Source organism: Camelus dromedarius, chromosome 13, assembly GCF_036321535.1.
Source record: "Camelus dromedarius isolate mCamDro1 chromosome 13, mCamDro1.pat, whole genome shotgun sequence".
In the NCBI taxonomy this organism is placed as follows: domain Eukaryota; kingdom Metazoa; phylum Chordata; class Mammalia; order Artiodactyla; family Camelidae; genus Camelus; species Camelus dromedarius.
The window spans coordinates 61615724-61631101 of record NC_087448.1 but is presented as its reverse complement, the minus strand read 5'-3'; the positions used below and the strand labels follow the sequence as shown (position 1 = coordinate 61631101).

Sequence of the window (15378 nt, the reverse complement as noted above, 5' to 3'; positions counted from 1 at the left end):
AAGATTATAGTTATTGTCTTAGAAAAGGAGATGAGTGAAAAATTTGCCAACAGAGATTTTTTAGCTTTTGAAACTGTTTTGTTGATCAGTCATAGTGTTTGGGGTTTATTTTGTTTTGTTTTAGGAAAGAAATTGGAATTATAGAAAAGAGTTATAATTAAAAAAAATTCATAAAAGCCTCAAAAATGCTTACCATAATGTTCCTTCTGCCATTCTAGATTTGTTTTCATTTTTTATACTAATTGTTCCTCCAACAAAGATAATTTTTAAACAAACACTGAATTTTGGTTAGCTGTAAATACACAAGAACATACCATGTGTACATTACCATAGCAGGTGTCTATTCAGTACTACGTACCAAATACTATTCTAGGAGCTGGGAATCGAGAAGTGAATAAGACAAATATGTTTCTAAGTTTAGAGGGAAAGACAAACATTAGACCAGCACGTACAGTAACACAAGGATGCAGTGATAGAGCTGGGATAGGTGTTAAAGCAAGTAGAAGGCAGGGCACTTAGCCTCATCTGGATGGGTGCATTCTTCCATTGGTGGGATTATCAGGGTTTTCAAAATGTGTATCCAAGCAAAGGCAATATAGTAGAATAAAGATCATCTTTTCAACAAATTGTGCTGGAACAACTGGACATCCACAGGCACCAAAGTAATCTAGACACAGACCTTATACTCCTCACAAAAATTAACTCAACGTGGATCACAGACCTAATGTAAAAGGGAAAACTATGAAACTTGTAGACGATAACATAGGAAAATGTCTAGATGACTTTGTGTTTGGTGATGACTTTTTAGTTATAATACAAATGGCATGATCCATGAAAGAAAGAATTGCTAAGCTAGACTTCATTAAAAGGAAAAACTTCTGCTTTACAAAAGACAATATTAAGAGAATGAGAAGACAGCCACCGACCCGGAGAAAATATTTACAAAAGAAACATCTGATAAAGGACTGTTACCTACAGTATATAAAGAACTCTTAAACCTCAGCAATAAGAAAACAAACAATTAGATTAGAAAATGAGCCAAAGACCTTACCAAACTCCTGACCAAAGAAGATAAATAGATGAAACATAAGCATAGGAGAAGATGTTCCACATCATATGTCATCAGGAAAATGTAAATTAAAACAACAATCAGATACCACTACAGATACATTAGCATGGCCAAAATCCAGAACACTGACTGCACCAAATGCCGGTGAGGATGTGGAGCAGTGGGAGTTCTCATTCATTGCTGGTGGGAATGCAGAATAGTACAGCCACTTTGGAAGACAGGTTGGTGATTTTTTATAAAACTAAACACTCTTACCATAGGATATAGTAGTTGTGCTCCTTGGTATCCACCCAAAGGAGTTAGAAACTTATGTTCACACAAAAACCTACACGTGGATGTTTACTGCCAAAACTTGGAAGCAACCAAGATGCCCTTTAGTAGGTGAATGGATAAGTAAATATTTATTTATGTGATTCATCCAGATAATGGAATATTTATTAATTAGCACTAAAAAGGAATGAGCTGTCAAGCCATAAAAAGATATGGAGTCACTTTAATTGCATATTACTAGATGAAAGATGCCAATCTGAAAAGGCTACTATATGATTCTAACTGCCATTTTGGAAAGAGCAGAACTGTGGACACAGTAAAAAGATTACTGCTTGCCAAGGATTAGGGGGAGGGAGGGATGACTAGGCAGAGCACAGAGAATTTTCAGGGCAGGGAATTACTCTGTATGATGCTATAATAGTGGGATACGTATCATTTTACATTTGTCCAAACCCTTATATTACTTCCAACCTTCAGAGAAATGAGGCAAGATGTGAAACAATGTCAGTGTTAGTGCCTGTTTATTTATAGTGTATTTTTAAGGCTGTTTCCACAGCGCCTATTATAATATGTAGCATATGTATATTATTTGCACCAAGTTCAAATACCAGTTCTTCTGTTGATAAACTGTCAGACTCTAGGCATGTAACACAATCTCCTTCTGACATCGTTTCACATTTTGCCCTGTTTCTCTGAAGGTTGCAAGTAATGTATGACATTGATTACAACTGCTACAATATAGACACTTAAAAATGGAAGGTTTTTGGTTATGTTTTGTTACTGCATATAATTTATATTCAGGATTTTGCTAACTCTCATCCTTAGTCCATTTCCTTTCAGTTTAGACCCTTCTCTTTATAAATTTGAACTGGGAATTCCAGATCAAAAAAAAATACCATGTTTAGATAGTTGGAGTGTAGTTACAGTAAAGACACATTACTCTGTTTATCTGGCTTCTATTTGTTGATGCCAACTTTGTGTTAGAAACAAATTAGATTCTTTACACACACTTCTATCTCATTTGTATGGACATACATTTTCTTAACTTTTTCTAATAGTGTAAAATGAAATATATAAAAAATATTCCTCTTGGTTGTTAGAATATCAGTCTTTAATTACCAATGTCCTTGTGGGAATGAAGATAAAAATCTTTAAGTGGAAATTGTTATAAATGTTTATCCTACTTAACAGCTACACTCACAAATATAATTCATCAATCATAGCTGGAGAAAGCAATTGTGCAGTTGTCTACAATTAACAGGACAAAAACAGTTGATGAATGTGCAGCTGAATTAAAGTACTCCCTAGGACAGGCTGAAATTATAAACTGGATCATTTAGAGGAATCTAACAAAGGATCTTTATAATTAAAACAAAGCAAGGTTAATGGGATGTAAAATTGCCTATAATATCTTGGCAATAATAATTGGATTTTAAATTATTAAAATATGAATTGAACTGTAAAGCAAATAAGAAAGACTTTTAAATTATGGAATTTGAGTGATCTTTGGAAATAAATTAATCATCTGCCTAAAATAAACCTTTATCACTCTTATGGAAGCATATAGGATGTAAGTAATGAATATTCATAACCAGCCAGAATGTATTCTTGTGTAGCGCTGAATTTAATCTGTGATTCACAAGAATACACTTTTTTGTTTCGTCCTTTAAAATAGGGAAAAATATATACCCTGAATTTCTTAGGTTTTGAAGAAGAGAAGCATTGTGCATCCAAGTATAATTCTTCAGTGATCATGTGGCCCAAACTTGAATATCCTCTTTAATTTAACAAATGCTATTTAATAATTAAATAAGCTTGGATTCCTTGAGTTTGTTTCAACTTGATTTCACCAAAACTGTGTTGAAAAAATAGAACCGAAACTGAAAGATAAAGAAACTTTTTTCTTAGAGTTGAGATTCTGATTAAATTTTGAACCAAGAAACCTGGGAACTCCTAGAAAACAGTTTCCTCTGTATTTTTTTCATGAAATGTTTGATCTATACCTTTTTCTTACTACTATGTTACTCATTTTACACATTTAGTAAGTTATTAAACATGTTAAGTTTTCTAAACAAATAGGTTTAAAAAAACTATGCTTTTACAAAATTAATTATATAGATTTTAAACAAAATTGCTAATTTATAGACTTATAATTTTAGACATTGATAATAAATAAAATGCTATTTACCTAAAACTAAAATAACCAAGTCCCATTTGATAATGGCTAGATTTCAAGTAAAAAGGAAATACATTTCAAAATTAGTGACTGTAAGTTTATTTGAATTACATTTTTAACCATGTTTAAAATATACTACATATGCATGTGTATTGAGATTTTTCTTTCTTTGAGAACTTTAAATATAGTTTCCTTCTGGGCACCATTATTTTAACTTTGGTGAGAGTTAAGTAATATTTTATAAAACACTCATAGTTCTTTGCATTTAAGAACAAAAAAAGGGCAGAGAGAACCCTATCTTTGGTATAATAATTTCTGTGCCTTATTTCCCTCATTTCTTTAGAGACATATAGGTTTTTTGTTGTTGTTGTTTTTCTTAGCTTATTATTGCAAACAAATGCCAGCTGAGATTCAAATGATCCATGTCTATATTAGAAAACTTTAATTTACTTTCTGCACCATTCTGACACAACCAGGATCAGTTGGCAACGAGGAAAGTAGAGTTGGCCTTTGCATTGGGTGGCTGGTATGTTGTTTAAAGAACAGATACAGGGAGAAGTAAACTAACAGGAGAACCAATGCTAATATGAAGGTATAGTGTATGTGGTCAGTCCAAGCATACACTAAAGGTGAAAGGAAAAGGAATTGGTTGAGCAAGCCAGATAAGACAAGAATATAGTCATGGCCTGAGCCGTAAGTCTAGAAACTCTTACCAAGGTTTCCAGAGAATTGAAGCATTGATTATAGGCTGTTTAGTTCCCATGTTGGTAAAGTAAGGATACAAAGATGATTTATATCCCTCAGTTGCTGTGTACAGACCAACATGTGAAAAATCAGATTACTTATGTTATAACATGACTGTTACAAAAAGTCACAGTCCAAGCTGGACATGGTTGTTATTTTCTAATTACCAAAGGTAGTGTAATACCTGTACAGGCATTCCTGAAGTACTTAACACCTATGTAATTACAGTACATACAGAAAATAAAACCCTGAAAAAATACTAATGAAATATTCATTAGTTTTAGCAGTGATACAAATACATTTTATATCTGATCTTCATCTCCAAGTAATTTGTAATTGAGAAGTTAGGATTTACATGCAGAAAAAAATTAAACAGTTCAAAATGTCATAGACAATGTATAACCAAGTACAAAATAGTGATATAAAAACTGCATTGACTTTAGAAGAAGGACCTGTTTCAGTGGACACCAATGATAGTGGAAGGCGTCTTTTAGGAGACAGGACCTAAATAAGTATAGACACACTGTGTGGGATAAAAAGAAAAAATCAACCCTAGCTTTTTGTGTGAAAATTAAGATTTAAAACAATAGAAAATACATTTATATTCTTTATTATCTAATAAAGCAAATATGGACATAATTTTATTTTAAACATTATAATCTCTCTTTGAGCTTTATATTATTTAAATAGAGTCAAAGTTTTCCTAATTTTTAAGTGATGACCAATAATCTTCTTATTACTGCTTATTTTATAAAGTTTATTTCTGTATCACAAAGAATATGGAACTTTGACATATTTTTTAAAAAGAATTACTCATACTTAAAAATGAGACTCCAAAATAAACAGTCCATTATTCCAAAGTTCAGATTTTTTCATTCTTAGCACAATGTAAGAAAAACAATGGACTTCACTCACTTAAGAGCAGATTGATGTTAAAAATATACATATTTCTACCAATCATTTAAGGAAGAAATGATACTAATTACACTCAAAGTCTTCTAGAAACAGAAGAGTAGGTAACACTATACAGCTCATTTTATGAGACCTGATAACAACACCAAAGACATTACAAGTAAGGAAATTACAGACCAATACAAACCATAAATATAGGTGTCATAATCCTTGACAACATTTGGAAAATCAAATTCAGCAATATATGAAAAAGATTACATCAAGAGCAAGAGGTGTTTATCCCAAGAATGCAAAGTTGGTTTGATAATCAAAACAAATTCATCAATGTGAAATACCGTATCAACAGATTAAAAAAGAAAAAATATACATGGATATTTTATTAGATGTAGGAAAAAACATTTGAAAAATTCAGCATCTATTCATGATAAAAACTCTCAGTAATCTAGAAATTAAACTCTCTCCATGCAACAGATGGTATCTACAAGAAACATACAGCTAACATCCTACTCAATGGTGAAAGACTAAATTCTTTCCCTCTAGAACAAAAACACGTCAAGGATGTTCTTATTGACTGCTTCTGTTGAACATCGGGCTGGATGTCTTAGCAAGTTAAATCAGGCAAGTAGAAAATTCTAAGTTGCCTGAAAAAAAAGCTACTAGAACTAATACGTGAATTAACAAAGCCGCAGGATATGAGGTCAATATTAAGAAATAAATTGTAACACTTATAATATATGTGAAATACTGGAAATTTAAATAAAACCATTATGATAGTATCAAAAACATGAAATACTTAGGGATGTACTTAGTAAAATATGTGAAAGACTTGTACAATTAAAAACTACAGAATATTTCTGCAAAAAAATTAAAAACAAATAAATACAGAAATATATTGTGTACATGTATCAGAAGACCCAATAGGATTAAAGTGTTAGTTCTCCACAAACTGATCTATAGACTCAAACCTAATCAATACTCCAGCAGGCTTTTTGTTTTTTTGGTAGAAACCAGCAAGCTGATTTTTAAATTTCTGTGAGAATACAAAGGATTTATGACAGCCAAAACAAACTGAAAAAGAACAGGGTTGGAGGATTTTTGTAAAAGTACACAAATAGATCAATAGAAGGGAAGAGAGATGATCTTACAACTCAATAATAAAAAGACAAACTACCCAATGTAAATTGGGTGTATGATTTGAACAGACACTGCACTGAAGAAAGTACACCAATGGCCAATCTGCAGATGAAAAGATGCTCCACATAGTTTTCTGTTGGGAAATTCACTTTTAAACCACAGTGAGATAACATTATGTATCTACTACACTGGGGTAATTTAGTAGATCAGCAACACTAAGCCTTGGTGAGGATGTGGAGCCAGTGGAACACCTATACCTTGCTGGTGGGAGTGCAAAATGGTACACCCCATTTGTCAGTATCCTATAAGGTTAAACATTCACTTAGCATGTAACCTAATAATTTCAAGTCTAGGTATTTTCCTAAAATAAATGAAAATATAAGTGCACAGTAAGGCCTATATGTGAGTGTTCATAACAGCTTTACTCATAATAGCCACAGACAGGAAATAACCCAAATGTCCATCAGCTGGTAAATTGATAAAAGTATATCATTATATGAAATACTACTCAGCAATAAAAAGGTTTGAGCTACTGATAACACACAACATACATAGAACTTAAAAGTATTTATGTGAAGCTAAATAAGCCAAAGCGCAAAGACATACTATATGATTCCATTTATATGACATTATGGAAAAGACAAAATTACAGGGACAGAAAACAGTCCCCTCATTCTTGTGAATGGCAGATAAAAGGCACAAAGGAATATCCTCGGGTGATGGTAATGTTTTTGATTCTGATGATGGCTGCCTTAAATATGCATTTGTCAAAACTCATCAAACTGCATTTAGAAAGAGTTAACCTTATTGTATGTAAAGTATACCTCAATAAACCTGACTTAAAAAGCAAAACAAAACCCTACAGTAGTGCTTCATTACTTGTAAAGTCCTGTACCATAACCTGCAAGGCTTTTGCTTACCTGGCCTTCCCTACCTCCCCGCACTGAACTAGGCACCCTCTGTTTACTGCTAAAGTACCCTTATGTCACACTTACATTCCATTGTCATTTGCCACCACAAAGAAGGCCCTCGATGAAATATTGTTGAGTGAATGACTGCCTAACTGTGTGTCCCTTGCCTTTTCTCACTCTGGAATGCCCTGTCAGAAGCCACATTTCCCAAACAAGTTAAACACAGTTGCCTGTTTGTGTGACTTTGGGCAAGTTACTTAATCTCTCTAAGCCTTAGTTTCTTCATATGTATAATGGGTCTAATTATGCTTATCTAATAAGATATCAAATGAAGGAAAAATCCAATAAAATGATACCTATAATGCACTTAGTCTGGTAAATAATTCTCAATGTTCCTGGCACATAGTAAGGACTCAAGAAATGAACATTTGCCTTGATTATTATTTATTTAAGTGGCATTTGGGCTGGGTTTTGAAGGCTATGGACAAAGGAGGTTGAAGAAACTAGATTACTTTACACATCCCATTAGAAGCACCAGTGAGTCTTCTGTGTTCGCAATACAGTGTGTCACTGCTCCCTCTGTCTATAGCACGTTTTATGCAGAACACTAACATACACATGCACACAAGTAGTAGGACAGAGTGGTGATAATGACCTGCTTAGAGGCTTCCTGGGGCATTGCACTACTTACAAGTGGGAAAAGTAAAGATAAAAGCCATGTGTTACTTAGTGTCGCCTTTCTTTTCCAAAGGAAATGTGTTTTAGATTGCTTTATTGTCTAGTTCCTAGAATTTATACTGGTAGATTCAGCCGTAGAAATTGTATTTTTTAATCAAGGAAAACGCTCTTATTGGGACTTCTATTTATAGTATTTGCAACACTGTTGTCCTTTTCCCTTGGAAAAGGACCCATACCATTGAAGGAGCACAGAAGAGCTTGGGAAATTTATCAAAGAGAAGGTCATAGAGCACACATTTCTTCCTGGCATCATTGTGCTTTATTGTGGCTACTTACGACGTTATGCTTCATTTGCTTCCAAATTTTTGTCCAAAATGTTCTTTCATATAATTAATCCATGTTTCTTCATTCCTATTATTAGAAGTTAAATAGAGTAAAATGGCTTTTAGAATAAAAAAGCTTTTAGCTAGCTTTCTTCTCTTTAGTCACTGCCACATCTCTGATTTTGAGCCACTTTTTCTCAACTCACAATCCCTATTCCATCACTTTTCAGAGTTTTGTATACCTCTTAGTGTTGGTTGTTATTCTCCTGGACATTACAACTCTGAGCTGTTTAATTAGACTCTCAAACTTAAGCTAGGAGCTTGATTATTTGGCCCATGGTTAAGCTAAAAGGAAGGATTCTTCTCACCAATATTTTTTAAACTATTATCTTGACCAATTATAGGACACAAAATCAAGTTAATAAGTTCTCATCAGCATTTTTAATAATAGGAAATAGTAAATAATGGAAAAAACAATTGGACATATTGCCTCTTGTTCAGAAAGTACTGTTTGCAGGAAGGGAGAGAAATGAAAAATGAAAGTGAAATTAAGAGATACAGAGTTTAACTTACAAATCATCAGAATTGAGAAGGCAAAAAATACAGAGTAGGGGAAATGAAATGCTTTAAAAGATGGTGTGAATTTTTAAGAGCTGATTGAAAGCATGAATATAGTGATACAGGAATCACAATGTACCTCAAGTAGGATAAATACAAAGAAATCCATGCTAAATGCATGATACTGAAACTGGACAATGCCAAAGATAAAGAGGTAAAAGCACTCAGAAGTAAAGAACTGATCATCTATAAAAAGGAAAAAATTAGAATAATGGCAACCAAAAAAGCTGGAAGAAAGTAACTTACTACTTTCAAAGTGTTGAAAAAAAGAATTCTCAGTAATTGTATATGCAAGAGAAATATTTTTTTTAAATTATGAGGGATGATGGTGGAGTAATTTTGTGACATTTTGACTTACTCTAGTCCCATCCTTTGCTCCTCAACTCCATGGAAACCATAAAAAATAGCACACATTACAAGCACTGTACCAGAGAGAGCAAAAGAGACATCATCAGCAAAGAATTTTAATCACTTACTTATTTTGATCTGTCTGGTGACTCCCTGGAAGAATGGCTTAAAAGATTTGTCTTATTTTTAGGGGAGGGTATAGCTCAAGTGGTAGAGTGCTTTCTTAGCATCCACGAGGTCCTGCGTTCACTCCCCGGTACCTCCTGTAAAAAAAATAAATAAATCAGTATACCTGATTACCTTCCTCTCCCCCCCCAGAAAAAGATTTGTCTTATTTTGCCTAATTTAGAACTGTCCTATAGTTTAAAAAAAATAGTTGCTGTCCTGAGGGCTTTTATTGAAAATACTTATAGGCTAATGTCTTCGGTTACCACTCCCAGAGCTGATAGATAACAGTTGAGGCAAATGATAGACAATCCAAAAAACCTGAGAGGAACAACAGGGGAATGAGATGTACCCAAGTGCTTTGAAAAGCTCTGACATATTCCTGGAAATCTAAAGGGCCATGCACATGCTTAACTTTGTGTTCATGCTTTGGAAAAACCTGAGAAGGCTCTAAACTCTCACCTTCTGCTGACATTGGGACTCTATGGAAGCAGAAAGTAAATGCAAAGGTAGAGTTGAAACCTGCCTGGCTGAGTGTTCAAGGGCTGTCCAGACACATACATAGCTCCTGGGGAAAGTCTAGGAGACATTTCTGGATCTAGGCATTGAAGGAAATCTCTGCCTAATCATTAGCTGCCACTAAGATAATGAAAAAGCGACTTCAGTAACCACACATGAATAAGACTACAGACTTAATAAAATTAGTTTAGAAAAGTCAGTTCAACTACAGGCAACAAATAATAACAGAAAACAAGTGCTGGGGAGAGGGAAAAATCAGATTTCAAAAGTTGCCATATTATAATATTAAAAATGTCAAATTTTCAAAAAATCAACAGAAACTGCACTTAAGGAAGTAGACAGTAGACTTTCTAGACAAGGATATTAACTATTTAAAATATATTCCATGAATTAAAGGAAATATGTCTAAAGAAAGAAAAGAACATATGAGAACATTATTTAACCAAATTTAGAGTATCAGTGAAAATAGAAATTATTAAAAAGAGTACAGAAATTCCTCAAAAAATTAAAATTACCATATAATCCAGAAGTATAGAGTTTAGAAATTTTGGAGCTGTAAAGTACTTTTTAAAAAGAATACAGATCTTTAATCAGTAACCTAAACTTCCACCTTGAGAAACTAGAAAAAGAGAACTAATTTAAAGCAATCTTTAGAAAGGAAGTAATAAAGATGACAGTTTAAATAAACAAAGTAGAGAATATCAAAATAATAGAAAAGATCAATGAAGTCAATAGCTTGTTCTTTGATAAGAGCAAAAAAACTGATAAAACTTTAGCTAGAATAACCAAGAAAAAACAAAAAAGATGATCCTAAAATAAATAAATCAGGAATGAACGTGGGAACAGTATTACCAACCTTACAAAAGGAAAAATGGATTATAAGGAGTATTATAAATAATTATATGCCAACAAATTAGGTAACCTAGATGAAATGAAAAAAAAAATTTAGAAACATAAACAGTGCTAAAACAGACTCAGTAAAATTATGAAAATGTTTCTGTTTATAATAACAAAATTTTAAAAATATTAATAAGCACATAAAAAGGTGCTTAACATCACTAATCATAGAAATGCAAATCAAAACCACATTGGGATACTGCCTTACACCCATTATGATAGTTATTGTAAAACAAATAACAGTCAAACAAAAAACAAAAAATAACAAGTGTTTGTGAAGATGTTGAACCCTTGTATATTGTTGGTAGGATTATAAAATGGAGCAGCCGCTATGGAAAAGAATACAGAAATTCCTCAAAAAATTAAAATTACCATATAATCCAGCAATTCCATTTCTAATTATATACACATAAGAATTAAAAGCAGGGACTCAAAAAGATCTTTGTACACCCATTTATTTGCAAGAGCCAAAAGGCTGAAGCAAACTGTTTGTTGACAGATGAACGAATAAACATATTGTGACGTATACATACAACGAACTATTATTTAGCCTTAAAAAGGAAGGGAATTCTAACATGGGCTACATTAGTGAACCTTCAGGACATTATGCCAAATGAAATAAGCTAGTCATGAAAGGACAAATACTGTGTGATTTCACTTGCTTGAGCCACCTAGAATAGTCAAACTCATAGAGACAGAAAGTAGAATGGTGGTTGCCAGGGCCATAGAGGTGGAAGATAGGGTAATGGGGAGGTTATTGTTTAATAGGTACATAGTTTTCATTTTGCAAGATGAATGATGAATGGATTGATGGATGATGATGATAGCAAAATGATATGAATGTACCTAATGCCACTGAATTGCACACTTAGAAATGGTTAGATGGTAAATTGTATGTTATGTTATTTGACTAGTTATAAATTTTTTTTAAAGATTCTAATGAGTACATTTAACCAAACAAGTTCAAGATTTGTGTACTGAAAACTGCAAAATATCTTTGGGGAAAAAAAGCTATAAATATATCTAACGACCTCCCATGTTACTGGATTAGAAAATTTAATGTTTAAGATGTCAATACTCCCAAATTTATCTACAAATTCTATAAAATCCTATCAAAATTTCAGCTGTCTTTTTGTCAAAAATTTACAACATATCCTAAAATTCATATGGAATTGCAAAGGACACAGGATAGCCAAAACATTCTTGAAAAAGGAGAATAGAATCAGTGGACTCACTTCATGATTTCAAAACTCACTAGAAAAGCTGCAGTCATCAAGACAGTGTGATATTGAATAAGGATATATGTAACAGACCAATTTAATAGAATTAAGAGTCCAAAAATAAACCCATACATTCATGGTCAATCAACTTTAAAGAGTGCCAACTAACTGAAATGGGGAAAGGATAGTCTTTCCAACAGATAGTACCAGAACAACTGGATACCTACATGCAAAAGAGTGAGTCAAGACCCTTTCCTCACACTATATGCAAAAATTAACTTAAAATATGTAACAGATCTGCATGTAAGAACTAAAATTTTAAAACTCTTAGAAGGAAACATAGGTGAAAATCTGCGTGGCCTTGGATTAGGTAATTTTTTTTAGATATGACCTCAAAATCACAAGCAAACAGCAGGAAAAAAAAAGATAAATTGATAGTCATCAAAACTGGAAACTTTTGTGCATCAAAGAACATTATCAGAAGGTGAAAAGATGATCCAAAGAATTGGGGGAAATATTTGCAAATCATGTGTTGATAAGGGTCTGGTATCCAGAATATATAAAGGACTATTACAACTCAACAATAAAATGACAAATATTTTTAAATTAAGCAGAAGATTTCAATAGACATTTCTCCAAAGAAGATATACAAATGGCCAATGAGCATATGAAAAGATACTGAACATCATTAGTCATTAAGAAAATACAAATCAAAACAATGAGATACCACTTCACACTCACTAGAATGTGTATAATTTTTTTAAATGAACAGTAACATACATTGGGATGGTTGTGCAGAAACTGGAACCTGTAATTGTCACAGTTGTTGGTGGGAGTGGAAAATGATACATCCAATAGAAAACAGTTTGGCAATCTCAAACAAGTTAAACATAGAATTATTGTATGACCCAGCAATTCCACTCTTCAGTATATACCTAAAAGAACTGAAAACATCTGTGCACACAAAACTTGTACCCAAAAGTTTATAACAGAGTTAGTCATGATAGCCAAAACGTAGGAAAAAGCAAATGTTTACCAACTGATGAATGAATAAACAAAATATGATATAAACATGCAATGAAATATTATTTAGCCATAAAAAGGAATGAAGTACTGATATATGCAACAACATGGATGAACCTGGAAAACATTACGCTGAGTGAAAGAAGCCAGAAACTAAGGCCACATATTGCGTGTTTCCTTTGATATGAACTGTCCAGACTAGGCAAATCTGTGAACACTGAAAGTAGATTATTGGTTGCCAGGTGATTGAAGGGAAGGAAGGAGAGGAAGTTGGGACTAACCGCTAATAGACATGGGGATTTTTTGGGTTTTATTTTTGTTTTGTTTTTATTGTAATAATTTTGAACAGGGGAGAGAGCTGTGAGGGTAGGAGATTGTAACCAGAGAGTAGATTGTGGGGACTTAAAGATTTAAGGAGTGAAGCTGATTATGGCCGGTAGAATAATTTCCTGAAGTGAGGTAGAAATGAAGATTCTACAGGGAATCTTGGATTTAGGGATTTGTAGTTCGCCTTAAAAAGATCAGGAAATTGTGAGGCACCGTGATGAATGGTTTTCCACATGGCTAATGAGGTCACCGAGAATCACTCTTAAGAGTCAGGTAAGAAGATACATGGATATAAAACATCATACACTAGTTGGTCTATGACTCATAAGTGTCAGAGCTAGGACAGACTTTCAGACAACTGATACAATTTCTCTTGTGTTTCTGAGACATGAATCTCCCCCACCCCAACCCCTCCTCTGCCGCCATGTCTTTTGGCTTTGCCAGTCAGTCCACTATTTCGATCCCGGCAATAGTTACTATTAACCAGACAGACCATGAGTCTCTCCCTTCCTGCTGTCTTCTGTTAATCTATTTAAATTTTGTAATCTGCACTAATTTGCACATATCAGATTTCTTTCTGGCTTTCTTCAGTCTTCATGCACTAGACAAAGCCACTGATTGAAATACTCTTATATCTCACGCTCTCTTCTCTTTTGAAGCCTATCTATAACATATAGACTAATGATGTCATCGAAGTTAGTATTTGGAGTCTAAGTTATAGTCTTTAGCTTATTTTTCCTAGGCTCCCTCAGTAATTGAGTTTAAGACTATCTATGTGACTGTTTGCCCTCCAACATTATTTACAGAGGAGGTTTCTGTAAATAATGAAATCTCAGATTTCTACTGAGAGCGATCCTGAAATCAGTGCTGCTTAGAACTTACTTCAAGGCAGTGCCGTCTTAAAGAATCCTAGCATTGAAGTGAATTTCAGATGTCATTTAGTCGTATCATCTGTACTAATTAAAGAATTCAGTCTGCAGATTTCCTAATGTATGGTCATCCAGTTTTTGTGTGAAAATTTACTTCCATGATAGTGAATTCTGTTGTTTTAATCATTTTAAAACAGTGTCAAAAATCCTTGATTTTTATTGCATTAACTACCTTTATTGAATTAACGGAATCGTTTGTTCACAAGATACTGTATTTAAGAGACGTTGCTGTAAGGTTTTATGCACACTTGCTTATTTCAAACGTCAGTGAATTATAATTTAAACTATATGAATTGTATAAGGTAGCTAAATTTATCTAAAATTTATGTATAACTAATAATTTGCCATACTGAAATTTGATTATTGAAAAAAGTTGGATTAAGCAAAGCTATGAGGAATAATAATTCCAAAGGTATTTTCCTTTTTAGATTGCTATGCCATGCCATGAAGGACCATATAGTTCGCGTTGCAAATGAAGCTGAATTTATTTTGAACAGACAGAGAGCAGAGGATGTACATAAACATGCAGAGTTTGAGGTAAGGTTTTGGGGAGTGGATTAAATTCTGTTTTTGTATTATTAGTCAGTCATCACCAATGATAACCTTACAAAATTTTCTTTAAGAAGAAAATTTCACTGAAGGCATTTCAGTTGTTTTTAAAAACTTTATTAAGTGTCAAACACAGAGCACTTTTTTCTTTTTACCTTATTTGCAGTGTGAAGAGATCCCTCCTGCCATGTGCCTAACCACTTGGTAGACTGATGTTCTAACTTACTCTTGAAGGCACATACAATTTTATAATGCAACTATGTTAGTAATTTTTAATCATATTTTTACACACCATTAGATACGGGTATCACAGGGGTTATATGAAGAAACTCAGTTTGACCAAACATCCAGTAATTTACTATTTATTAATGAATCCATCTTCAGAGTGACCAAAGATCATTTTAGCTCACATTTCATTTTTATAATTAATATTTTATTGACAAGTGAAGCAATGCGATTATATGACATATATGTAGATCTATATGTATATGTAGGAATATAATAGTTTAAAAATCCTAAGTACAAGTTAACTATCATTTAAGTAAAGAACAAATTAACTACCTTTC

General features: G+C 33.1%; 1 protein-coding gene across 6 annotated transcripts in view; it reads left to right on the top strand.

Annotated features, from left to right (window-relative positions):
* Window positions 1-15378, top strand: part of NBEA (neurobeachin) — a 536299-nt gene that overhangs the window by 253866 nt on the left and 267055 nt on the right. For all 6 annotated transcript variants that reach the window (XM_031465874.2, XM_064493205.1, XM_064493203.1 and 3 more), the window contains one exon: window positions 14692-14800. In XM_031465874.2, the coding sequence (XP_031321734.2) occupies window positions 14692-14800 (109 nt within the window). The remainder of the gene's footprint in view (window positions 1-14691; window positions 14801-15378) is intronic.